Raw genomic sequence first — 26,871 nt, forward strand, 5'->3', positions numbered from 1 at the left:
TATTTTTAGATGAATTAATCGTGAAAACCTCATTTGGTTGGTTATCTACACGTGAATTTTTAGAAATTAAAATTATAATTTTTTGAGTAAATACAACAATTAAGATTGATTTTGACGATTTGGTTTAAAAGTATATATATATATATATATGGGCAGTAGATAAAGTGTGGGGCTAAGTATTACTAATTTTGCTGATCGGAAAAGAATTTAATAATAATTGTTTTAAAAAGAAATAGTGTACTGCGGAGAGGAATCTAAGATGGGGCCTACGTAAATTTAGTGCCAAGTGGAGGGGTCACAGTTTTGTCGGCGTTGGGAGACGCTGGATGAGCTGGATGCGATTGTGTCCATCTGACGATTTTTTCAAACAAAGTCTACGATTCAATTAATCAATTATTCGCAGAGATGTTCCAGCTTGTCGAACCGCAACCCTTCATCAGGCGAGAGCAAAGACGGCTCGCTGCATCCTACCACTAGGTGAGACGAGACGGAACGGGTCGATTGGTCGGGAGCTTACCAACTCAACTAATCTCTGTTTCATTAAAACAGAGCAGTCGACTCGTGACGATCCCCGCTCGTGGCTCTATTTTATAACTGAAATCTCATATTCAGAGTCATTCTCTCTTGGTTAGGGAAAACAATAATAATTATTCGGTTATATGGATATACAACTAAGATAAATTTTAAGTTTTAAATCTTCCATAATAGCAATGAACTTTTATGTGTCCAAATAAGATAGGTAAAAACTTGTGTGATACAATCTCACGGATCATATTTTGTAAGAGAGATCTTTTATTTGGATTATCCATGAAAAACATTAATTTTTATGCTAAGAGTATTACTTTTTATTGTTAATATCGGTAGAATTGACATGTCTCACAGATAAAGATTTGTAAGACCGTATCACAAGAGACCTACTCAATAAGATATGTGTGCCCATATAGAGTTTATATATATTTTTATATCAAATTATGAATGTTAAATACAATATTTTATCACACGCTATTTTTCTTTATTGGATCAATACATGATCACGTTATACATATTGAGCCTTGGCTCTAGTTAGATGTTTATAATTAATCATGTAATTGCATTTTCATGTAAAGTCGATCGGCAGATAACAAAATGGGAAAATGTATCAAAATGTTGTCTCTAGCATATGAAGAAGGATACCTAAACTCAGAAAGAATCTCGTCGAGGACAACAAGATAGTTTAGCGCCGTCGTGAAACACAAGTTCTTGACACAGTTAACCGACCGGTGTAACCAACACCATAAATTTCTGGTCCAATGGGAAGTCGTTCATGTCTCAAACACGAACTCAATAAGCTAAACTGAAAAGACTACCTTTCCTCCTGTTGTTTTCTTACCACAGATTAAGTGTTAGTCACCGGTTTTCTTAAAAACTCAAGCTAAAATGGACTGACGATAGTTTATATTTTAGTAATGCACAACGTGTTTGTGCCTGAAACATGAGAAAGACGTGCCAACGGCTCTTCTTTCCCTGTCCTATTTTGTGAAAGAAGCAAATGTCAGAAAATATCAGTTGTTTTAGAACTGATATGACGTATTTAGAGACATCCCAAAAGTGACTTGAATGAGTAACCTTTTGAAAGCAAGGATTCATCTCCGAACCATATCGCCCATAAACTTAAGAGCTGGGATGCCCCTTATTTCTAGATCCATCAGGTGTGACCGGATTAGTGCCAGCTTTGCTAACTCAGGATCTTTTGGGATCATATCAAGAACGGGATTCTGATCCTGCAAGCAACAAATAACAAATCTCACTGCAATAGCCACTGATTCCCGAATGCTCATATTGACCTGTATCTTCACCAATTCTAGGTCCAAGAAACATAAAAAAATATTATTAGTCACTGCGAATTTTACCTTGGTTTTCATTGCACAGAACTTGCAATCAGATGCTGACTGAGGCAGCAGTTGGTTGACAAGTCTTCGAACTGGAACTTTTTCCTTCAGCAATGATGCACACAATCGTGACGGAGTGTCATAACCTGTATGAAAAATGGCCCTTTTTAAAATTCTTCTACGTTTAAAGGAAAAAAATGTTAATTTCTGGTGCAAACTAACATACCTCTTTTATGATAGTTATAGCGTACTTGAGCAAAAACCATGAAACTAAAATCCATTTTGCTTAAAACTTTATGAGAAAATTCAATAGAATACAAATCATCAGGTTATTGCAGTTGGAATCATCACAATCACAAACTCTGGTCTCGGAGTTGCGGAAAAGATCTCGCACTTTTGCTATCCTTTCTCTGAGTTGCTCTAGCTTGTCAGTCCGCAGAACTGAAGGAAAAACATGAGTTTCAAATATTTAATGAGAAAACCACCTGCAATAACCTTATTAAAACAAGTAAAAGCACAATGACTTGATCTTACAGCATCCTGTTGTGGCTCTCCTTTTCCAAGCACTGATTTAAGGGCAGCAGTAGCTGATGTGATTTTCTTCTTTAGCTGAACCAGAGCAGGAAAGCTAATCGTTAAAATGTCAAGACTCTTATGTGGAAGTACACAATATTTTCATGCAGTTTGTTTGAAAAAGTAAAACACACCGACTTAGAAAGAAAACAAACACATCCACTTAAGGCTCTTACAACATAAAAGGAAATATTGGATTTCAATTATTTAAAGTAGAATCGCTTGAAACCTCAACAATTATTTCTTGAAATACAAAATTTCAAACAGATTAAATAAAGACACAGCAATTTGCAAAACATGTGTTGGCAATTGCAAAAGCCTCATCGAAACCAGGTGGAGGAGCGTCCAACAGCTCTCCAAGTTTGAGTTCTCCCAACTAGTCATGAAAGAAAAATTAATATAGAAATACATAATCAAATCTCATTGCACAAAATACTTAGTTAAAGGTAAACATGAAAACTAAAACCCACAAGCACCAGGTGGACAAATTCCTTCAAAGCTAAAGTAAGATAATTTTTAAAATATTAAACTATCGTTCAGCTTCCTCCTATAACTCAGACCTTTGAGACCAGTGTTTACACTGAACTGAGCCAGAAGGTCAAGAGTTCAAAACTCCTAGTGGCCAACTCTATTCATTAATATGATCTTAGATGTTTATTTTTTAAAACATGTTTCCTGAAACTTGACCCACATGGAAATGACACCCTGGAAATATGATCTTAGATGTTTGTTTTTTAAAACAGGTTCCCTGAAACTTGAGCAGCATGGATATGTACACCCTGGATATTAATTTCAGGTACATATACCCTCAATTTTTTGACTTATAAATGATGGGACACGATAAAGTATAAAATTATTACAGGATACATACAAATGCTCAAACTTTAGAGACATATGGTTTCAAACAATAACAAAAAAGACTGGGTTAAGTGCAAGTATTATGAAGATAAAGATAAATCAACAGTGTTTTCTTTCAACTGCTCTGCGAGCACTCCAAGGCCCATAGAATCCATAAAATGTTTAATAATGCTTCCACAATGTTGACTAGCAGATTGAAATTCTTCCCTCATTCTCACTGGGTTTACCTTTGACAGTAATGAAACTACATCATGTCATATCCGCTAAAACAAGTAAATGGAACATGAGATCTAAAGCACGTTTGATTCAAATATGGATACTTGAAGGGCATAAAGAGGAGATTCCATGCCTTGCACTCAAACAAGCCCCCCTCCAGTTAAATGCTGTGAGCAAACCAAAATTGGATCATATAAATGACATTGTCTGTACAAGTTACAATTTCTGACTAAAACATCAAGAAAATACAGGAAATGAAAGTCATTAGTTGATCAAAAGAATCACTTAATGAGTGAGCAGGGTCGGTAGAAATAACAATAGTTGGATGGCCATGGTTGGAAAATTTTACGCCACAGACGCTGCACAACTTGTTTTTCCAACACCTCCTTTCCCACCTAACATGTAATACTTCCTCTGCACCCCAAATTCATCTCATCAAATCCGGTAACTTCTTCCAGAGCAGCAGTCACACAAGACCTCACTGCAAAATAATATGTACTAAAGATTTAAGAAATTATCCGGCGCTGGCTCATTCGAAATCCACATCTTGTCAGACCAAAGGTAGGTTGATATGACATACCAAGCACCACATCCCTCTAGCAACACCGAAACAAATTAATTAGCATAAAAAACATTGCCATGATTATCAGTTATTGCATTGGCAGCATTGGATGATTACCATGATAATCAATTTATTGCATTGGCAGCACCGATTCTATCTGTAATGTCAAAAACATAACATTTATACCTCACAATACCATATTATCCATTCCTTTTCTAACCCAAAACACAATCTCATCAACAACCAAAGACACTACAATGGAAAGAAACTAAAAGCAATCGTGAACACATTCATCCCCGCTTAAATTAACACGTCCGCAGATACAGTTAATAGACAAGCCAGAAACGGGCACTAGAATTCGAAATTGAACTAAGAAAATATGTCAAATACCCACGAGAAACAAACACGAAAATGTACACACACAAAAAGATGCTTACTTGTTTTCAAGCGTGAACCTTGGAACTGGGTTAGCTGCTTTGTGTAGACATGAGAATCGAAGTAGCTTACAAAAGTTTCACTGATTTTAGCAGATGACGAGGTGCGGAACTGGGATTTCAATACGCGATTGAAAAGAGAAGACATGGCCATTTTTTATGTTTCCGCAAATCCTGCAGACAGCAGCTTTTTTGCGAGGAGAAGAAACACGAAGACGAAGAGAGCAGCGGCAAAATGAATGGGCCGGGAAAAGTTTACTAGGCCCACAGTAACAGAATAGGGCCGTCAGTAAGAAAAATCCAATTTTCATTTTTTGTTATTCCGTTAAATTGTTATTTCAATTTAATCGTTATTTATCGCAGATCTGACATAAAAAATAATAATGACATTATATTAAAAAAAATATGATGTGATATATAATATTGTTGGCCTGAATTCAGACATTGTTGTCATGTCCTAAGCCACGTAAGCATTCTGGCAAAAAAATCAATTAATATTTATTAAAAATTGAAATATAGAATATCCAAAATTGTAAATTGACAATAAAATCAAATCAAAATGAAAAATATGCAAATTAAATGAGAAAACTATAATTTTCTCAATATCAGATGAGAATATAAAAGGATTTCCTGGACCAAATGTTTACAAATTTATTATATCATCTCTAACTAATTATAAAAAAATACATTAGAAAAATATCTTTAAAATTCTAAAATTTAATATAGTCCATAATGTTTTCTCTAAAAAATTGTTATACATGACAAAAACTAATTTATATGCGCTATGAAAAAAAAAAATTTAAAGCATAATTCTGAAAATAATGTGTTTTGAAAATAATTTTTCACTTAAGTAAACACGATCATCACATGGTTCGGAATTTAAATAGCACACTAATACTTTTTTTTTCCCACATTTCTGAATACCATAAAGTATATTAAGGGGGAATAATAATAATTGGAAATAATAACAATCAACTCTTGAGATTTGTTAGTTGAAAATAATAAGAAAATTTCCATAAAAGGGCAAATTTCAATTTTCGAATCGAAAAATCTATTAAAAATAGGCTTGAACACAATAAATACATAGAAAGCCAAGAAACATGCATGATTTTGCGCAGGACATAGAGTCTCTCGTGGAGTGGATCTGCCAGCAGTTGCCCACTTCTGGTTCTTTGAGGAAATCAAATGCACGCATTGGCAAAGCATCCGCCATTGTTGAGAAGATACCTCATGACTTTGAGTTTCAATACTTGTCGCCGATTATATGAAGACGTTAAGTGAATTTGTAGGTTCTATTAAATGGGACGAAACATGTTCCAATAAATTATCACTAAGCAGTGACAACAACAATAGATTTTGAAGAAAATGGAAAATTATTTCTGCAAATTTATCAAAAAAAAAAAAAAATCGAAATTATTTCTACCCGCCATTCCCACTTCATATCCTGGTTGTTAAGAACCGTAGGAAATAAAGAAATGGAGAATTCTGTACAATTCTTATCTAAGACTTACGGTGCATTATTTTTGATATTATCAAACTATCTCAAATTCAGTTTAATTTCAAAAATATATTTGGGATAGTTTTATAATCTCAAAAATAATATGTAATCGTGTATGTAATCTCGTTTTACTTATAACATTTCTCGTTAAAATAATTAATTAAAAGGAAAACACGAGTTTGACTAAATTAAGCTAACGTCTTATTTTGCTACTTTCAACACTGGCAAACCACGTAAACTGACCTACACAATTTTTCAATCTGATTAATTGTTTTCATATTTTTTCTTATAACCATTAATCATGATTATGACTAGATATAATGCTTTTATGAATTCAAAAGTATGGACAACGATAGCAAATACTTTGGGTGTGAGAACCGAAAATCTTGCAATAATGTAATTAAAATTTGGAAGGAAACTTTATTGGCATGAGATTCTTTTTATTGTATTAGAATAAGATGGTCATGTTGAAATCTTTATTGCCAAGCGAATTTCGAATTTTGGGGTAGGAAATATTACAAATTAGTATATCATACAAGATGCAAGGAAACAAGATAAAGAAAATCTCGGATATTCATATAAATCAAGGATTTATATCTCACGAATTAGGAAGAGAAATCATCAGCAATAGCAAGGATATTTGGAGTCAATATTAGGAGATTTGACATGAATTTTTGGTATGATTTTTAGTGCCAAATTTAGCTCCACCCTCCTCCCCTATAAATAGTGCATCAACCCCACTCATTCAACACACATAATTTCGAAATCCTAGAGCTGAAAAAAACTCGAAAATTCAGCAACTCTCCGTAGCCAAAATACTGCACAAAAATCGTCCCGAAAATCGTCAAAGAAATCGAGCCGGAGCGCTACCCGGACGAGGAGCGCGAAGTGATCCAAACCAAGCCGTTCACTCCACGTTTTTTTAAGTACATCCAAACACTGTAAGTGGGCTGTTTTAAATTTTGTTTTATGCACATGAAAATTTCGGTTTTGTGGTTTAAAAATACGATCGAGTACCGTCGTTTTGTCTATACGTTTTTACGAAAGTTATTACGTTTATGTTTGACACTGTGAGGATTCCCTGAAAATGGGTGGAATTCCAACATATGGCCCTTAACAGTGGGATAGAACTGTTTTATGGCCTCGTTCCCTTAGAGGAATAAAACTTAGGGACTGACGTCAGTAAACCGTTAAAGGTGAAAAATCGCAGTGTTATTATGTTATGAAATTTACGTTACGTTTATGAAAAGCATGATGTACGTTTATGATATGTTTTGAAAATGTTATTAAATTGGTTATGTTGTGTTCAAAGTCCCCCATTTACTGAGTATTCCCAAATACTCACCCTCCTTACAACTCTTCCCAGATAAGTCCGAAGAACAGGTTGAGGAAGAGGAGTCCGAACAGTTCTGGGGATGGTGATTCACGAGATCAGTAGTAGTTATGTTCGAATTTATGATTTAATAATTGTAAGACGCTTCCGCATTATTTACTATTTCGTTGGATTTCGTTATTGTAAAGACAATGTTTATTTCGTGGAAATTATGATATATAAACTGGTTCGGTTTATACTGTGCTACGAAAGGCTTGTTGTTTCGATTGTGTGATTGTTAAATAACGCCGGTGTCAATCCCGAGTTTCGGGGCGTGACATTGGGAATTTCAAGATTGCAAATTTGGTGGAAATACAAGTCGATCACTCTGGCAAGCAAAAAACAACTACTAGTCAATTAGCACACGTTTGCATTAAGCCAAACTTTCCTTGTTTCCACTTTCCACCGTAAGTTGTTCAACTGCGTGAATATTTTGTCATTTATCAAAAGTTCGAGCAAGTTTGATGAAAAGAGATGTTCATAAGAATTAAAGACACCCACTACACCACTCCCAAATCCCAACCAACCATTCTTCTTTATCAAAGTACAGCAACTAATTCTTTACCCGCTTGTGTCATCAATGACGTCTCTGTTCGATATCCATTCAAAACAGAAAGTCCCGAGTTTGCCTGTCATTTAGAGTTGACTCCCTCTTTTGTTAGAACTTAGAATATTTAACGCTACAGAAACCCTATAGCGATAGAAGGTAATATCTATTCTGATTATTTATCAACGCATCACCACTCTGATTGATTTATTGATCAAAAGGCTTTTGAATTTTCTTAGCACTCGTAGAACAAATAAATCCGGGAGTTTAAGTTACTAATAAAATCAAAAAGTCGACTAAATAATATGGCATGAATCAGCTGAGTCGAAGCACATGCATCATATTTGGGGCATAATGAATAAGCTAAGCAATAAACTAAAATGTGAAATTAAACTCCTCTCGTGTATAAATCATTCGCAATAAATGACTAAATCAGAAACAATAATCTTCGCCGTTCCCAGAATCCGTTCATACTTTTGGGTAAAGAATGAGTAGTTAACTCTACAAGCCACCGGATTAGTTTGGGCCAAATCTGTGAGCCAATGTTAGGTGCCTCCAGCTCCGAATAAGTTGCGTCTAGACGTTGATGCTGGGTTTGATGAAGGTAGAAACCGGTTTATTGTTGGGGATGTGATCCGAGATAATAACAGTAGAGTTTTGGGAGCTTCGGCTCGCACTATTCGTCATCCGGGATCGGTGAAATATGCGGAGTTATGTGCCATCAGGTTCGGTATGGAGATTTGTTTGAATCTTGATCTTCACAACGTTAATATTTTCTCAGATTCGTTACTTGCTATACAAGCCATTAGCAGCTCCCTAGTTGACCTAGGTCCGAGTGGAGTGCTCACTTTCGACATACTCAACATGCTAAAGTCGGATGCTTTCTTATTTATCAACCACACGCTGAGATCGGCCAACTAGGTTGCTCATCGGATGGCTCGTGTAGCTTTTGATGTTTCTTATTATGTTGTGTGGTGTTCTGGTGATATACCAGCTTGATCACTTAGTATTGTAAACCAATTTATTATGAAGTGATGCATTTGTTTTACTTTAAAAAAAACTCTAAAAGGACGACGTATTAAAAATTTCTTTGTACGAACCAAAAAACAAAAAAGTCGGAGCCGATAAAAAATGACCACACATATTTTTATTGCTGCTTTCAAACACATAATTATTCTCTTTGTCACCATTCGGTTTAATTACGTGTAAAAGTAGGATACTAATTGAAAAATATGAATAACATAGTGATTTGTAACCAAAATTATTGTCAACTTTGAGTTAAAATAATGTTAGAAACAATAATGTTAGACTCTAATATCATGGGTTTGACAAAGTATTTACATTATAAAAAAAACATTTGGTCTACAAAATAATTAGTTTTAATTATCATAGATGGAAAATATTGTCATCCCATTATTATAGTGCGTTTGCAATATATTATGATTTGAAGAGGTGATTAAATTTACAGGATTCCGAAGAAATATAAAAAAAAAAAAAAATAAGAAGTGGATGTTCAGGAAACAAGTAGTGTTTGAAATGTTATCTTATGCAACTCGTAGGCAAAAATTTGTGTGCGACGGTCTCACGGGTCGTATTTTGTGAGACGGATATCTTATTTGGGTAATCCGTGAAAAATATTACTTTTAATGCTAGGAGTATTAATTTTTATTGGGAATATCGGTAGGGTTGACTCGTCTCACAGATAAAGATTCGTAAAACCGTCTCACAAGAAATCTACTCCAACTCGTAAATTGTACACATCGAATCAGAATATCACCAAGAAATTACATTATATGGTAATATTCCATCTATTTTCTTATTATATACTTTTCTATCATATTTTCCAGTGGTTTGTAAATTTTGATAAAATAATTTCTTGTTAATTTATTTGATTCACTGAAATCAAAATATTAGGATACAAGATTTGAGTTGATTTTTTTTTTTTTGAAGGAATTGTTTTTATAGTTGATATCAAGAAATAATTGAAATAATGCAAAAAAAAAAAAAAACAAAGTTCTAAATTTTTTGGATTCCAGTTTTATTTGAATACAAGTGATTTGAGTTGTGACAAAAATTTAAAAGGTCTATTTAACTTAGTAAAGCTGGCTTCTTTCCAAATATCAATAATAATTAAGTTGTTAAACAACAATTTTTGCCTCGAGTCCTGTCTTTATCAGGATTGGAAGTTGGAAACCGTAGGCGAAATAATACCCTACCAAAACAAACACGTAGGCAGTACCAACTAGCAGATCTTACCGCTTGGTATTTCACATGACCAAATCACATACATCTTCCCACTTTATAATGTACCTATGAACCGAGCAAAATCTAAAATAGACCTCGTTCATCACTTTCTTCAGTGTTATCCAAGTCTCACCCGCCGACCCATTTGGGAAGATCTCGGATTTCAAATCTCAGCCGGATCCCCACCTGATCTGTGGAAGATGAATGAGTAAGTCTCACCCGCCGACCTATCTTGGAAATGCATGCGAAATTTTGCAAGAAAATGGAGTTGGCGATGAGGTACAGCAGCGCAGACTTGAATCGGAGCTACGGATAAGCCCTCTGTATCCACAACAGCAGCAAGAATCATTGAAGACTGGAGGAAGGGTGATCGGTGGGAGTAGAGATGATTCCGAAAAATGTGATTTTTTTGGATTGAAAAGCTGAGCTTTAGATTACATAAGTATCGCTCTTTCCTCTTCTATAAGTATCAACTGTCTTACCTCATTTCACACTTTTGCATTCTTGCATTCTCATTTTCCTCTTCCCCATATTCAGGCGTCTCCTGCTATTTCTCCGGCGAACTCACGTCCTCTCTTCCGGCCAGTTTTTCCTTCATCTTATTCCCGCAAGTTCTCTTTTCATTTTATATATATCAAATTCTACCTCCTCCAACTCTACCTCGGGTGCAAACGCTTGTGGCTTCTTCAGAAATAGTTCGAGTTAAATCGTCGTAAATAAATCAATGATATTGTCACACAAAAACCTACTCTTAATATATTTTGAAAATTAAAATAAATCTGAAAATTTAAAACAATATTTAAATCGAGTCAAGCAAAGTTCCCAATTAGTTAAAATGTTAATGATAATTAAGCTGTGGAACAATAATTTTTGGCGAGTGCTGTCTAAATCACATATTTATTTATTTTCACCTATGACTAACCAATACAACACGGAGCCATCCCTCTCTTGTTTCAAGTGTAATTTCAAGCTGCTTCTTTTTTAAAGCTATTATTTCCAATGGAATACTAGACCAGTCTATTTTAAATCTCATTGAATCCTTCCTTTCCACGCTGAATTTTGGGTTGAATTTTCGATCTTTCTGTGAATCCATCAACCCTATATTCCCACCAATTCTTCCCAATTTTTCGGATACGCATCTCGGATTTCAAGATCTTGCTTTGTTATGTGTAAGACGAAAATGGCGATCAAAGCATCGGAGCCGAGCCCGAATCCGACACCTCGACGCACCAGATCATCTCCGGCAGCCCGAAGAAAATCGTCGTCCAAATTACAGGCGGACAAACCCTCATCAACGTCTTCTTCGAGCTTCCCGGCGGGTCGGCTGTCGAATCCTTTCAACACCACCACCTCCCCATCTTCCTCCGCCACCTACAGGCTTGATACGTCCGTTGCCACTACCTCCGCCGACAGCCGCACCTCCTTGTCAAGCCTCCTGGACAACCTCCCAGAAAGCACCACAATCTACGACTTCTCCGAAATCCGCGCCGCCACGAATAATTTTCTCGGCAAGAGGACCTACTCCTCCTCCTCTTCTTCCCAGTCCTGGCGCTGCGTTCTGAAAGGTAAAGACGTCGTCGTTTTCCAGCGCAAGCTCCTTAAATCCATGTCGAGTTCGGATGTACAACAGAAGCTGTCGGTGATCAGCAGAAGCCACTACACAAGCATAGTCAAGCTCCTCGGAGTTTCCATTTCCGGCGAGTATATTTACCTCGTGTATGAAATCGTGAAAGGATCGGACTTGGGTGTGTGCCTGAGGAACAAGATGAATCCGGATTTTACCATTCTTTCGACCTGGATGTCGCGTATTCAGATTGCGACGGATGTAGCTCATGGGCTTGATTATATACATAATACGGCGGGATTAAACATTGCTATGATCCACAAGCACATAAAGAGCAGCGGTATTATTGTTACTGAGCCATCTTTCAACGCCAAGATTTGCCATTTCGGCGCGGCGGAGCTTTGAGGCGAGACGATGGGGGAGGGGAAGCCAGATGCGGCCGCGGCGGATAGGAAATTTGAGGGCGTTAGAGGGTACATGTCGCCGGAGTTCCAGTCCACCGGCGTGGCGACCCAGAAGTCCGATGTTTACGCATTTGGGGATGTGATTCTTGAACTGTTAACCGGAGAGGAGCCGGTGAAGTACAAGTTAATAAACGGTAGTTGCAGTAGGACATCGGTGATCGATACGGCCAGGGAGGTAGTGGATGGCGGTGGCGACGAGGGGGTGGAGGGGAGATTGAGACGGTGGGTAGATAGAAGGCTGAAGGATTCTTTCCCGGTGGAGGTGGCGGAGAGGCTGACACGTGTGGCGTTGCAATGCGTGCAAGAAGATCCGGATAAAAGACCCGAAATGAAATGGGTATCGGGTAAGATATCGAAGCTTTATTTGACATCGAGAATTTGGGCCGACCGGGTTAAGGTCCCCACTGAGATTTCAGTCTCATTGGCACCCAGATAGAGGTAGCTTCGTGACAATTTTTTTTAAAAATCCAATAATATTATTATTGGTTTATAATTTTATTATATGATTAAGGTTGAGACATCAATATTTTGATATGGCTTATCACATCAGATTTTTTCCTAATTTTATACCAACATTCTATATAAACAGAGATTTCTCAACGGATTTCTACATATTTTTAATTAATCATAATATTTCACTATTGGATAAATACTATTATATGTTGTCCCAAAGTCACGAGGACAACGATTTTTGCATCTCTTGTCACTAACTTCACATCCCTATTATATACATCTCTCTGTCTATACGTGTGTGATATGGAAGTGTCGGGCAACATATTTATCATATATTGTTTCGACATTGTTCTCAGAAAAAAATCATATAAATCAACCGGATAAAAAATTTGTGTGAGACGATATCACATGTCGTATTTTGTGAGACGGATATCTTATTTGGGTCATCCATGAAAAATTATTATTTTTTATGCTAAGAATATTACTTTTTATTGTGAATATCGATAGGATTGATCCGTCTCACATATAAAGATTCGTGAGATCATCTCACAAGACAACTACTCAATCAATTGTCTAGTTTCAATTAATATCTACACTCATTTAAGAATGATAAATCAATGACATTGTTTTTCCACTAATAAAACAAGAACAACTCAAAGATCTAATTGGATGGCAATCTCTAAATCTGCGTTTGGCTTGGAGGATTTTAAATACATTTTTGTCGTTCGGTAAAGTAAGACCGTAGATATTTATATAATATTACATGTTAATGAGACATATTTCAAGTTGACTCAATATTAATAAATTCATTTTAATTTGTATTATTAATATATAAATTAGTAAGGATTTATTGTTTCATTGAAGCAATAAAATTAATCGAAATTTATGGATTTCAAATCCATCTCTCCAGGTATACCACAAATTATGCATCACTTTACGTTTCAACTAGAAAAATACATAAATGCACATAAGAAAGAACACGAAGTAAAATTTGAGTACCCTTTCTTCAAGGAATGTAGAACATGTACAGAACATAGCTCATGATATTAGAAATAAATTTTACTATGATTTCTTTAATCAAACCATTCTAGCAAGAATTTTGAGGACATCATCCATTGATGGTCTAAGCATAGGATCTTCTTCAACACATGATCTAGCTAAGAGTGTTAAGCATAGACGAATAAGGATTTGAAAATTATATAATTTTTTAAATAATTTTTTCGTGATGAAGTAGAGTTTTGTCCATTTTAAATATGACAACACAAACCGGAGTGGAGTTAACAATTTGTGGAGAGTTTGATAAATTATTATGATTTTGATTTTTCTTATCAATATTTCTTTGGTCGAACTTATCACACATGAATTATTCAATATAGTTTATCTTACTATCGTGATTTACAAACTATTATGTTAGTTCGAGATTTATCCGACACACATTAAAAAAATAACAACTTCGGATTTCCACGTCATAAATAAAAATACACGACGAGAAAATAACATTATGTCATTAATTCCGAAATTGATTATAAATATAATATTGTAATTTGCATATCCAACTATTAGTTAGGTTGTCTTAATTGTTCCGGTTGGAAACCTTTTTCAAATGATAATTTTTTTTATACACATGATATACAATATAATATAGGAATATGACATACACGGTGTCTATGAATATATAATATAATATGAGATCATAAATAAAAAATTAAAAATAAAATAACTTGTTTTTATTTTAATTTTTTAATTAAAATTTAAAATTAAATAATAGAAAAATAAATATTTACTCTTTTGGAATGTTAAAAAAACTATTTTGGTCCTTATTGGTTGCATCAATATCGAATTTCATTTATAATCTTGAAAATAGTTTTTTTAAAATTAACAGTTTGTAGACAAAAATATAAAAAATATACATTCTTTCAAATTTTACTCTATTAATGACAATAACTTTTCATTTAAATTTTATAATATTTAATTTTATGCTTAATTTAATAATAATAATAATAATAATAATAATAATAATTGATATAAATTAATGAAGGTCACAATACAATTTGAAAATTATATTATTGAAAATAAATTATAATCACAATTTCGAGAAAAATTATTCATATAAACGAATCTAGGCGAGATATCATTTATCTAATATAAATTGCATCACAGTACCAAACGGAATCGGTAAAGGGGTAAATAAATAGGATAGATAATATTAATATGTTTTCATAATCACTGTGCTTACGTTGTGCAATCACGGAATATGACTCCTTCCTGGTCTTGATTTTCCCCCTCTGCGACCTTTGGAATTCTATACTTACAACCCTTTTCTTGCTACAATCTAGGGTTTTCTTTTTTTGCGCTTATAAGGTACATTTTTTGAACTTTGTTTGCTTAAGCTTTTTGTTAATTTATCCTTGTTGAGTTCTCTGCTTGCGTTGCTGTGGACTGTTGTTTGTTTTGTTCTGGTGGGTTTTACTAGAACAATGTTTATGTGTTCTTGTTTCTTCGTACATACCTGGTTTTTTACTTTGTATCGAAAAGATGTTTGGATTTTAGGAGTTTTTTTTTTTTTGGTGATGTGTTGTGTTGTAACTGTGGATTTTTGGAGTGGAAATGTTAAATATATGTGAGTCATGACAATGAAAAGTGATGGTTGGGTGATTTGAACTAGGTTTTAATTTATCTATTGGCATTGAGGATTTCAAGAGAAAGCATCAAGTTCAGAGATAAGTTAGTAGTATTTTTTTGGAATTTTTTTTAATGAGTTTATTTCGAGATCGATGTTGTCTGAAAATTTTACCCTTTCGAATTTATGGCTACAGCTGAAGTTGAGGATGATTAGTGACACTCGACCGGGGAGACATTTCAAGGATGAGTTGGATGGCAGTGATTTGAAGAAAACACCAAGTAATGGAAAAGATATGTCGCTACGCTGTTCTCAGAAGTCCTAGTGCCTTGAGAAGGGGATGCCACCTTCGACACCTCCAGTGAAAAGAAAATCCGAAAGATCTGAAAAACAGGGTACACCGAGTCCTATGAGAATGTCTAATAGGACGAATAAAAATGTATCATCAAGTTCTTCTGGTTCCCAGCAATCTGCAGAAGGACTCGGACTTTTGGGTCAAAGGGAGAAAGAGAACTGCGAGCAGGCAATGATGGAATCTAATAAAGCTAAACTTGACGTGGATTCTCATTTTATGAATGAAAATAAAATGAATGCCCGTACTTTCAAGGGGTTATTTAAAAGACAGCGCGTTATGGAAATTGTTGTAGGTAAACATTATTCCATACGTATTAGCCACTTTCTCTTGCACTGATACCTTTTAATAATGGAAAATTCTTTCACATTTATCTTCTGACCTGTTAGTTCTATCATCTTTGTTATCTTTTCTTATTATTAAAAAGTTGTAATATTATGCGTGAATGCTTTCCTGCTCCACTTCGAACTGCTTGTTGATTCTAACTATGGTAACTAACTGGAGTTTGATTGGAGATCTGATGCATGTGATTATTCCTAACACAATGAGTTTTAATGATGTCGTAGATATTTTTTATGATATCTTATGTTAGATGTTGATGTGACACCAGACAAACTCAATATATCGACTCGTGTTTGTGCTGACAACCCAGATAGAAATGGTGTAAAAGATTCCGAGAAAAGTAACAAGGTTTCTGAAAAACTACCAGAAAATCTTTTGTCTATTAATAAAGATGCTCCTGAGCCAGAAGGCTCAACTTCCTTGGAAATAACACAAACTGACGCTATACATTCAGAAACTGGTGAAAAATTTATGGGCGCAAAAGGTATGATGGGCACAACATATATACATTTGGATTTTACTGTAATCAGTGCTAGTAAAAACTTTTTTACTGGCAGTTGTAGTGAGTATTCCATCATCATCAACGAAATGTGAGAATCAAGGTCTTCTGGGCACTTGTTTTCTATGCTCCAAAATAAAAAGGTATATTTCCATATACAATCTGGATAAGCCTAATTTTACTCGTGCGTGTTTTAGAAGTTTTATGAATATTGACTTGCGACCAGCATGTGGTTACATCTTTGCTTTTGTATGTGCTGCATCAACTGTTCATCATCTAACAAGCAAGAGCAGGTGGATTGTTCTTTGTAAATTTGTTATGTTTAACGCTCATAGACATTAAAAGACCATAAGGCTCACACCTTGGGGAATGGGAATGGGATACAACAAGTGACAGAGAACTGACATGCAGCTTCACGACTCATGAAATCAATAAAGCTGCTTGGCCGTTGTTGAATGCTACGTCAAAATAGGCTTTTTCTGTTTCTTTTCTTCTTTTTTTGGGGGTGGGGGGTTGTTTTCAACTGAGCCCATAACAGATATCAACTGTGCTAAAGATAATTCAAAAAGAAGCCTGCTAAGTTTTACTTATGCTTAAGACGTGCCATTTCTTGGTGTTACTGATAAATGGGAAGAGTTATTAATTGCAACGTCCAATTACTCATTGGTAATTTATTAAGCACTTTTATGGATCCTTCTTCAAGAGTTTGAAGCGCAACAAAACATTAGGAATGCTATAACTGGTGTTATGACCTGTGACAGATGCCAATGGAAATGTTTGCTGATAACAGTTGTATTCCTCTTGCGAAAGGACCATTCATGCATTTTTATATTTGAACATTGTAGAGGACCTCTAAAAGTTCTCTAGTTAAGAAGCCATTGTGCTGCCAGATTTACCATGTTTTATCTCTGGCCAAGAAATGCAAATAGATTGCCCTTGGTTAACTAGATTGCCCTTGGTTAACTAAATGTTAACTAGGTTCATTGTCAGTTTATCGAGCTAATGTTGACTAGGTTCATTGTCATTTTTTATAGATTTCTGGATGGGATGCATAACCTTAGGTCATCAAATGGAGGATTTTTTTGTCTGAAAATGGAAAATAAAGTTCAAATCTATTATTTTCTAGGAGTAGTTCTCTTGGCCACACTGGAAAACAAAAAACCATAAACCATTAGTTTTTTTTATACTTTTAAATATAAAATCCCGGTTGTTGATGCTGTTATATGTTTTTTCATGACGTCTCCTCTTGCTAATGCAACACAATCATCGAGGATGGGCCTTATGTTAGGATCTTGTTTGGGATGTTTTTGTTACTTCTAGTTTCCAGGGACATTGCTTGCTTAGTTTTCAACTTATATTGCATGCACAACTGTAGATAAGATTGCATTTCCTTCATGCAACCCTCACACCCACAAAACAAAAAAAATGACAATGCAAGGAGAGCAAAGAATTCCATCTTTCTTGAACTGAATACTATATGATTTTTCCTGCAGGATTAATTGCGATTCACCGAAGCAGGAACTGTGCTCTTGTAGTGATGTGGTAAATGAGGACATAGGCCGCAGCTCGTCTACTCGTGAGGTTGGTCTTTCAATTGCTACAATTTAAATAACATGTACATTTTATTATTTATTAAGTCCTTTAATCGGTTCAACTGTAATAGTCTTTTTTTTTTTGCAAGTTTAGTTTTATAGTATGCTTTGTTGACTTATCCAAAATCACTATTTTGGTCATTATCGTTCATAATCAAGAAAAGCCGAAAACTTCTATTTCAACTCGTAAAAATAACAAGAATTTTTTCTCAACTATTTCTGTGTGAACGACAAATAAATCATCTTCTATGAATACATCTTTAGTTATAGGAATTTTTGGATGAATTGATGGTGGTTACTGACATGTTACCGTGCAGTTAAATTGAGAAGGAATACATTGTTTGCTATACATACATATATATGTGTGTGTGTGTGTTTATTTAATTTTTTGTCTGACACATCTAAAATGAATTTTCATGATCTTTTATGTAATAAATGGAGTAGGAAGTGGTGTAATGACTGCTAGAGGCAGAAAAAATTATTCATGTATCAATGTTAGGCTACAACAAGGCTTTGCATTTAGCCCATATCTCATTGAGTTAATAATTAGATGACTAGATGAGTTAACCAAGGGTATACAAGACTGTATTTTATGGTGTTCAACATTTAGAATGGCATGGTATTAAATGATGAGTTATAGGTGTAGTCAATAAGGAGGTGGACTTATGAAGGTGCATACAGGAGACTGGTGTCGAAGTATGTAGGGCAAAGAATATTTGCATTGCTAATTTTGATTCAGTTGTTTCAGTAGGAAAGTTGGGGGAGAATTGATTTTAGATGGAGGGCAATCAATTGGATGTTTGTAATTTAGATATCATGGTTTAGTTTACAAATCTAAGGAAATTTGTTAAATCAATGGGAGTTTTACTTGACAGTAAAATTCCTCTAAAATTAAAAAATAAGTTCTATGGGTTGGTTCTTTGGCCAATTTTCTATTAGGTATCTGAGAGTGAATGATATGATGGATGAATGAGTACAGAAGAATGGATCGATTTAGAGGTGAACATATAAAGAAAAATGTCCGAGTGTCTTCAATAATAAATCGTAACTGATAAGTAGGAAACTTTAGATGGTTTAGTAGATTCAATGTAGACAGTTTGATGTACCTTTGGGGAAGTGCGGTTGGATTCGAGTGTTAGACTCAAAATGAAAAGAGGAGGGCCCAAATAAAGTTGGCACAGAGATTTTTATCCTGAATAAAAATATTTCGTAATAATTGAGTGCTTTATTTGAAATAAAACACAATGTATACGAGACATGCTTTTAGGATTTAGCAGAGTCTAACTGACTTGGACTCAAGACTTCTATGATGGTAATACGAGTTGATGAAAGATTGGGTTTATAAGATGGAAAGTGAGTCTGATGGCTCATTTTTTACGGAAACAAACTAGGAAGGAATAAGAAACTCACCAATTATGTACCTAAACAAGGATGTCACACAGTGATGTCATGGGGTGGTTGGACTTTAAATCGAATTATGGTCTGTGAAAAACAAAATTTAGGGAACTTCATCAGTTTTAAAAAATTTAACTTTGGACATTTAACATACCTAGGCTGCTGTTACTAATTCAGTCATACTAAAAGCTACTTATACTTGGCTTGATTCTCATGGTGATTTTGAGAAACTGAGCCTTAAACTGACACAAATGACAATCTTGTTGAATTACAGGAGAGACTGTCACGTTTTGTCTCAAACAAAAGCACTTCTGAAGCATCCAAGTTCCTCGAGTATTGGGTTCCTTCCCAGATATCAAACCTTCAACTTGAGCTGTATTGTTCTACCCTTCTTTCTAACTCTATTCTTCTGCGCTCTTGTTCGAGGAATGATTCTGTTGGGGCCCTCCCAGATATTCTTCTAAATGTTCGAAAGGTTTGCTCACACATTCTCTCTAATTACAGAACTACAGTAAATATTTGTTTTTGTAACAAGTGCATCTTTCATGAGTTGTATGATGTGTCCTGAATGAGAGTGTATTTTCATGTCAGTTGGAAGTCGTTGACCAGCTGTGGCTGCCGATACCTATTTTGGATTTGTGTAATAGTTTTTGAAATTTTGTATATACGAAATGCATAATAAACTCTCATCTATATGCCATGAAAATAATTTTTCCTTCTAAACTAATTAGTTTTAATATGATTCACGTTTTTTAACAGTGTTGTGATCACCCTTACCTTGTGGACTCCTCCTTACAAGAACGTATGCTTGCTGAGAAATGCCCTGCTGCAGAGTTGTTGGACGTCGGCATAAAAGCAAGTGGAAAATTACAACTTCTTGACGCAATGCTCACAGAGAGCATGACTCAAGGGTTAAAAACACTGATACTTTATCAGGTCAAGCGAGAGATTCTTTTCGATTATATGCATGTGTTACTTGGTGACTCGATTGTATTCCTAGCTTTGTGAATTCTATGTTGTTTTGTTGAACAAGTTCATGTATCTATTTTCGTGATCTATGGCTCTTCTTGAATTCATTTACTATTTTGACAGTCAATACGTCGCTCTGGAGGGGCATCAATCGGAGACATATTGGATGATTTTCTGCGCCAAAAATATGGTCCAAATACTTATGAACGTGTTGATGCTAGGGTTACCCTTCCTAAGAAGCAAGCTGCTGTAAATCGATTCAATAAAAAGGAAACTGCGCAATTTGCTTTTCTGTTGGAAAACCGTGCTTGTTCTTCGACCATCAAACTTTTAGCAGTGGATATCATTGTCTTATACGACAGCGACTGGAATCCAGCAAATGATATTAGAGCGCTACAGAAGATATCAATTGATTCAAAAGCTGAACAGATGAAAGTTTTCAGGTTATATTCATCTTGTACTGTTGAAGAAAGAGCCCTAGTCCTTGCAAAGAAAAATCTGAAGCTTGATAATAATTTGCAAACTTTCAGTCGTAAAACTGGTGACTCTCTCCTCATGTGGGGTGCTTCATATCTGTTCAACCAATTAGATGATTATCATGCTTATGGTAACAATTTTGATTTTATCATTTCATCTGGGCAATCAGTTTTGAATGAAGTCACCCAGGAGTTTCAGGCCATACTTTCTGAAAGTTATAAAAATATTGGTCTGAGTGTGATTTCGGAAGTTCGGTTGAGTGCTGAAAACTATAGCATGAATATTCCGCTGCTTGGTGAGGCGAAAAATCAGTTGAAAGATGGAGAGGAGCCATACATTTTTTGGAAAAACCTGTTGGATAGAAAAGCTCCACCCTGGAGGCATTTCAGGAGTTCATATTCACGAAACCGGAAGAGAGTACAATACCTAAACGCATCACCAGAAGCTGAGAATGATAATGTTGCAAAGAGGCAAAAAAGGGTTATCCATGAAAACTCGAATCCATCCTCAGTTCAATCTGAACTGGGAGAACATCGAGTCACTCAAGCTACCTGTTCTGCTGGAGGAGGTATTAAAATCCAGAGATACTCCCAGTTATTGCCTGATGAATTTTGTTTATCATAGCTGTCTTTACTTTGCTACATTCCTTGTCTTCATGGAAAAATCTGGTGTAATTTTGATATGTAGACAATTCTGATGCAGGGTCTTCAACTATCTTTACCTGTGACAAATCTAAGTCCTTTTGGACAGAAAGTGTTGCTTCCGACAGTTATCCAAATTGTAAGTATGGTCAGAGCTCTCATGGTCTTGAGGTTGACGTGGGCGACCCAGAAGACAGAAGTGTATTAATCGATGAGCAGAAGAATCTTTATGGTTTTCTAGAAGGAGACACTATAAAATTATGCCAAATTCTTAAACTCTCGGTATCAATCCCTTATTTTTCTTTTTATGCTTAAAAAGAAATATTGGTAGAGCATTAAACTGTCGGATTCAAAGTGCTGTAACTTGTGTTTCAACTGATAAATACAGTTCAAACTCTAAACAGAGATGCATGTGGAACTAAACAAAATCATCTCATTTATTTTCCATATTCTCATGTTTGCAGTCCCCTTACTGAGGTAAGCAGACATATGCTTCCTCTTAATGCAATTCATGTTATTATTATTTACAAGATACGAATTGGTTCAGTAATGGACTGCGGACTGTTGTCCGGTTTGTAAAACCGTCACTACACAAGCTTTGGTAGTCAGATTGTCATTCTAGAGCCCCTGCTCGAGAAATTTTTGAGACATTTTTTTCTCACCACCTGTGGGCTAAAACTTTTCTATTTCAAGTTTGAAGATTAAGTGTACCTTAGCTGACAACTGAGGCGGCAGGCAGGCATTTTAATTGATGTTGTTTGTGCTTTTCTTTATAAGAAAGGAAATTTATTTAGATGAAGATGTGGTGAAAAATCACGGACTGAAAAATATAGCCGGAAGACTTCATTCTTCCGTTTTGGAAGTTCCTAGAGGCAAGTTAAAACTGAATCACAAATAGGATGTTGGAGGCTTAATTCTTCTTCAGGGCTTGTGTTAGCATTCTCTATTTCTAAGATAAAGTTTGCATCATTTTATTTATTTTTAACTTGTAGGAAGTTTTATCACGAGGACTCCGTTTTGTGATTCTAGAAATGACAAGAGGATCCATCCTTTTCATATTGTAGAATTTTGAAGTGATAGCTATTGTCTGACTGAACCTTCAAACCTCAGTGATACCTTGTGCTTCCGAGATCACCTAATATCTAACAAGTCCACTTGGTTTCAAATGCAGGAAGTTGTCATGGATATGGTGAGAAGATTTCTTAAATATGTAATCAAGAATCATCAAGTCAGCACTGACTCGCCAGCATATATCCAGGCTTTACAAATATCTCTGGTCAGTTTGTTTTCCATGCATGACAAATTCTTAGACTAAATACACAAATACCTGCATCACAACATCGATCAACCTTGCATCTAGTTCTTTTACTTGTGCTATTTATATAAAAACGATTTTTTCTTGCTACTGGCGTGTTTGGTTGGATTCTTCTGATGTCATTATTCTCGTGCGCTAATCTTGGCTAGGATAACATTTTCTGTTAATGAACAGTGAGAAGTTTATATAGACATCTGATTTAGTCAAGAAATGTCATTGCTCGACATTGAAGTTTATTCAAGACATGAGCGTTCTATTGGTCAAAGCAGAAGCAATTTAGTTTATAGAAGTCAGTGAACTAGAACTCAAAGGAGAGATATAATACTCAGGATTATTATCATCCTTATTTCTTTGACCCATGGTAAAATTCAAAATTTTTGTAATCTAGCATAAATTCTTCTCGTCTCACTTCTTTTCTGTTTTCCTTACTTTTCCTTTTTCCTTTTCGTTTCTATCTGTCTTGTTCTATGTTAATTGCCGCCTGACTTTTCTCTCATCCACCGTTGCTGCCAGAAGGTGCCGCCTCTCAAGCTGCCCTCGATTTCCCCCTTTTTCTTTGTTCTTTTGCATTTCTCATTCTTTCCTTTTCTTCTCCTATTTTTTTTACTACAATTTCCCCAGTTTCAAATATCCATCAAATATCTCTTTTCTACAATTACCTGCTGTTGCTGCTGGCCACCGGCAATGCTCCATATTTTGACTGCCATCGGTTTCATTTCCTCGTAATCTGATTTTGGAACAATTTTGTCCTAGTCCCCTCTCTCATGTATTGCTGTTTGTTATCATCAATGAAAGCACACCTTGCACGGTTGTCGTTTTTAATAAAAGAAAATATTTTAATTTTTAAATAACAATCCATGGCCATGGGCTGGTATGAAAGCAACCAAATGTTAAGGTTTTGCAGACTTTTCTTTGCTGCTCAATCACCTGCTACTCTTGCACACCCTGTCAAATCTGATTCTACTTTTATGCTGCTAGTGTTGGATTGCAGCCTCAATTTTGAAACAAAAAGTTGATAAAAAGGATTCTCTCATGTCAGCTAAACAGCTTCTAGATTATCAATGTACTGAAGAACAAGTGACATCAGTTTATTCGAGATTGCGAACTCTAAAGAGGATCTATTTGCATTGTTCTGAGAACTTTGTTGAATCTGGCAACTTGTTAGTGGAAGAAGACATTAGAATGGAACCATCTCGTGTTGATGAAGAGCACGCTGAATGTCAGTTCCCTATACAAGATAAAATGGCAATGGAGTATAAAGTTGCTGAAAGTGGAATAGAAAGTAAGGATGGGAATGAGGTGGCACCATCTATGACATCTATTAGTGAACCATCTGAGGCAGTATGCTGTAGCGCTCCTATTGAAACTGTAAGTGATTTGGCAGATTCTGATATAGCAAGTGAAAAGTTGGTATTGTCTTTAGATAGATTATCATTGCTGCGGTTGAGAAGCCTAATCAATCAATGCACCCTTTTGATGATACTGATGAATGTTTGAAATGAATTGAACATCAATTTCCATGCCCCGTTTATTCTTTTCATAAAGTTTGCGTGGGATATACTCTAGAACTCAATTAACTGCGCTGCAAAAATAACTTGGATAGTCGTGATCAGGTACCAGGAGAACAAATTCCTCAAAATTTGATGTCTGCTGATCTACAACTAGAAAATCAAAGCAGTTTGCAGGTTGAGGTTTCAACCTCACAACTTGTTCATGCTGTGAACCCACTCCTGTCCAATCACGGAGCACCAGAAACTGAGAACCATGAGCAGCTGCATGCCGTATCTGTTGATTTAACTCTCAGTGGCAACCAAGTTCCTACTTTCGAAGTTGAACATCGAAATCATACCCGAGGAGCTAGCTCCTTTCCCACTGCTGAGGCTGGGGTGGGTGAATTGCTTTTACATGAACCTAGTTCTGAAAGTCGAGAAAGTTCACAATTACATGGTGATCACCTTGATCCATGCCCTGGGGCTAGAGTTCAAGAGCTTCCAAATCATGCTGCATTATATCTGGGAATTAATGCACCCCATCTTAACGGGCCTGGCCACCTTCATACCTATAGCACTCATCAGGTTACTACTTGTAATTCAACTCCAGATTTGTCCGCTGAACCACTTCAAATTGAACTAGAAAGGATGCAGGAAGAATCTCTAAAATTGGGGAAAAGCCACGAAGATGAGGTTGGTGTCCAAATTTTTTTCTTGTTCATATTCCACATGGTGTTTTAATGTTCATGGTATCACACTTTCTTTGTTTAAACAGATTTCACAGCTCAAATATAAATGTGAGATGGAGATACAGGAAATTATTACTAGAATACGCAATGATTATGATATGAAGCTTAAGAACACTGAAGCAGAATATATGTTGAAAAAGAACGAACTTGGCAAGAATCAGGCCTTGGTTCTCATGAATAAAATGTTGGCCGAGGCTTTCAGATCCAAGTGTCTGGATCACAGGCCTTCTGGCCTCCTAGAAGTTCAACAAGGTATATTGATTTTTTTTAACCATTTGAGAAGTGCAAGTTCTTGCCATTTGTCGACTCAGTTATAATGCTGTTTTTGTTTTGTTTTTGTGCAATTAATTATTGTGCAATAAATAAATTTATGGATTCTTTTAATAAAGCTTATGGGTGAATTACGTATATAGAAGTATTCCCAATACTATGCCCACTGGCTACCATTCGTTGCGGGCCTGACTCACCACTATTGTTAAATTAACTCTGGCTAAAATGTTGAACCGATGTGATTGCATTGCAGTTAGTCGTCTTTCGCTTCACAGACCATATAAGTTTGAGAAATTATTGCAGAAAATGATATACTTTCACCCAATCCTACTGATCTTTTACATTTCTGTGGTTTTATACCCACACACTTGCCATGATACACATTTTAATTGCAGGTAATCAAGAGAGTCTTCAGCAGAACCTTAGATCTGCTCCAACATCGTGTTCTGCAACTCCAGCTACGCAAGTTATGCAAGGCATGCGGCAGCTATCATTGCTGGAATCTATGGGACCTTCCCCTATCGCTAATCTAAATTCTATGGTTCCATCTGTTCAAAGTGCACCAGCTCTTTCCTCAAGTACCCCCTCTAGACCTCCAGTCATTGGTGCCATCACCCCTTCAGGTAATCCACATACTGGAGGGGAGAATCGTGCAATGGCTCCGCACCTGCAATTCTTCAGACCTCCTGCAGCCTCCTCTGGGCCCCTTGTCATTCCTCCAATTCCTCATCCTCCGCCCACAAGAATTATAAACTCTCAACCACCACTATCATTGGCGCAGCAGATGCAAGCAAGCCTTGTATCTCAAGTTAGACCTGATCAATAAATTGTTTTGCCAACTTTGAATGTGGATCTTTCTGCCCTGGAGTTGCCAAATAGTGGTGTTTGTTTATCGGACGATGAGTGACATTAATTTATTAGTAAGTATATAATGTATGTCTATTGGTTTCGTACAGTGCTACTACCTATAATTTGGTGGGTTTAATCGCTATTGCCAAATTAAATTTTAACTTTGTGTGGTCTTGGTTGCTTAGAAGGTGAATGGTTAAAGTGGAGGAACTATGATCATAACAATATTTCAAGCTAGTTTGAATAATGGTCTATCTGTATTCAATATATAATCCATCTTTTGTGAACTAATGAAGTAATTTTGGATAACAAAATGAGTAAATTTTGAAATTATATAAAATGCTTTAACATTTTAATTAAGTGCTAAACATGTTAAATATAATGGAATAGAGATATTCAAATAAAATATTTCGAATATTATTAAATCAAAATTTGAGAAAATATCAATTTTCACACCTGTTAAAAAAAACATAAAACCCCTTATAAAAAATAAACGATCGCGTAGTGTTTTTTAAATTTAAGTAAAAGAACTTGCAACTTCGTAATCATGCACATATATATATATATATATATATATATATATATATATATTTATATATATTCACCACTATTTGGACTCAAACTAAGAAACAAGGCACGTATTTAACTGAAACACCAA

At 35.6% G+C, this 26,871-nt stretch overlaps 2 protein-coding genes and 1 pseudogene across 4 annotated transcripts; 2 read left to right on the plus strand and 1 right to left on the minus strand.

Annotated features, from left to right (window-relative positions):
- Positions 1-1,021: 1,021 nt before the first annotated feature.
- On the minus strand, positions 1,022-2,233 carry LOC142525050 (ATPase GET3C-like). Of its 2 annotated transcripts, XM_075629227.1 has the most exons (4): positions 2,095-2,233; positions 1,890-2,014; positions 1,606-1,760; positions 1,022-1,530 (listed from the first exon to the last, which is right to left on the minus strand). In XM_075629227.1, exons 1-3 carry the CDS (start codon positions 2,147-2,149, stop codon positions 1,623-1,625), a joined length of 318 nt encoding a protein of 105 aa, XP_075485342.1. In that variant the 5' UTR covers positions 2,150-2,233; the 3' UTR covers positions 1,022-1,530; positions 1,606-1,622. The 2 variants fall into 2 exon arrangements, with proteins under 2 accessions (XP_075485342.1, XP_075485335.1); XM_075629220.1 differs by having other exon boundaries at positions 1,036-1,760.
- An 8,027-nt stretch (positions 2,234-10,260) lies between these two features.
- LOC142525059 (lysM domain receptor-like kinase 3) lies at positions 10,261-12,915 on the plus strand (annotated as a pseudogene).
- Positions 12,916-14,857: 1,942 nt separating this feature from the next.
- On the plus strand, positions 14,858-26,313 carry LOC142525070 (uncharacterized). Of its 2 annotated transcripts, XM_075629252.1 has the most exons (15): positions 14,869-15,014; positions 15,319-15,377; positions 15,470-15,920; positions 16,218-16,451; positions 16,525-16,609; positions 17,960-18,047; positions 19,728-19,928; positions 20,213-20,389; positions 20,546-21,467; positions 21,602-21,822; positions 22,712-22,816; positions 23,834-24,223; positions 24,469-25,038; positions 25,121-25,346; positions 25,760-26,313. In XM_075629252.1, the coding sequence occupies exons 3-15, from the start codon at positions 15,614-15,616 to the stop codon at positions 26,188-26,190; spliced, it is 3,957 nt and encodes a 1,318-aa protein (XP_075485367.1). In that variant the 5' UTR covers positions 14,869-15,014; positions 15,319-15,377; positions 15,470-15,613; the 3' UTR covers positions 26,191-26,313. The 2 variants fall into 2 exon arrangements, with proteins under 2 accessions (XP_075485359.1, XP_075485367.1); XM_075629244.1 differs by lacking the exon at positions 15,319-15,377 and having other exon boundaries at positions 14,858-15,014.
- The last annotated feature ends 558 nt before the right edge of the window (positions 26,314-26,871 follow it).

This window comes from Primulina tabacum, chromosome 2 (genome assembly GCF_025594145.1).
Source record: "Primulina tabacum isolate GXHZ01 chromosome 2, ASM2559414v2, whole genome shotgun sequence".
Lineage (NCBI taxonomy): Eukaryota > Viridiplantae > Streptophyta > Magnoliopsida > Lamiales > Gesneriaceae > Primulina > Primulina tabacum.

Bases quoted from the DNA above. Each gene is read 5' to 3' on its own strand.
- LOC142525050 (XM_075629227.1), bottom strand. From the start codon at position 2,149: ATGGATTTTAGTTTCATGGTTTTTGCTCAAGTACGCTATAACTATCAT. The intron at 2,015-2,094 runs GTATGTTAGTTT...TTTTTCATACAG, and splicing joins CTATAACTATCATAAAAGAG to GTTATGACACTCCGTCACGA. The intron at 1,761-1,889 runs GTAAAATTCGCA...TGTTGCTTGCAG, and splicing joins TCTGTGCAATGAAAACCAAG to GATCAGAATCCCGTTCTTGA.
- LOC142525070 (XM_075629244.1), top strand. From the start codon at position 15,614: ATGCCACCTTCGACACCTCCAGTGAAAAGAAAATCCGAAAGATCTGAA. The intron at 24,224-24,468 runs GTAAGTGATTTG...AGTCGTGATCAG, and splicing joins GTAGCGCTCCTATTGAAACT to GTACCAGGAGAACAAATTCC. The intron at 25,039-25,120 runs GTTGGTGTCCAA...TTGTTTAAACAG, and splicing joins GGAAAAGCCACGAAGATGAG to ATTTCACAGCTCAAATATAA.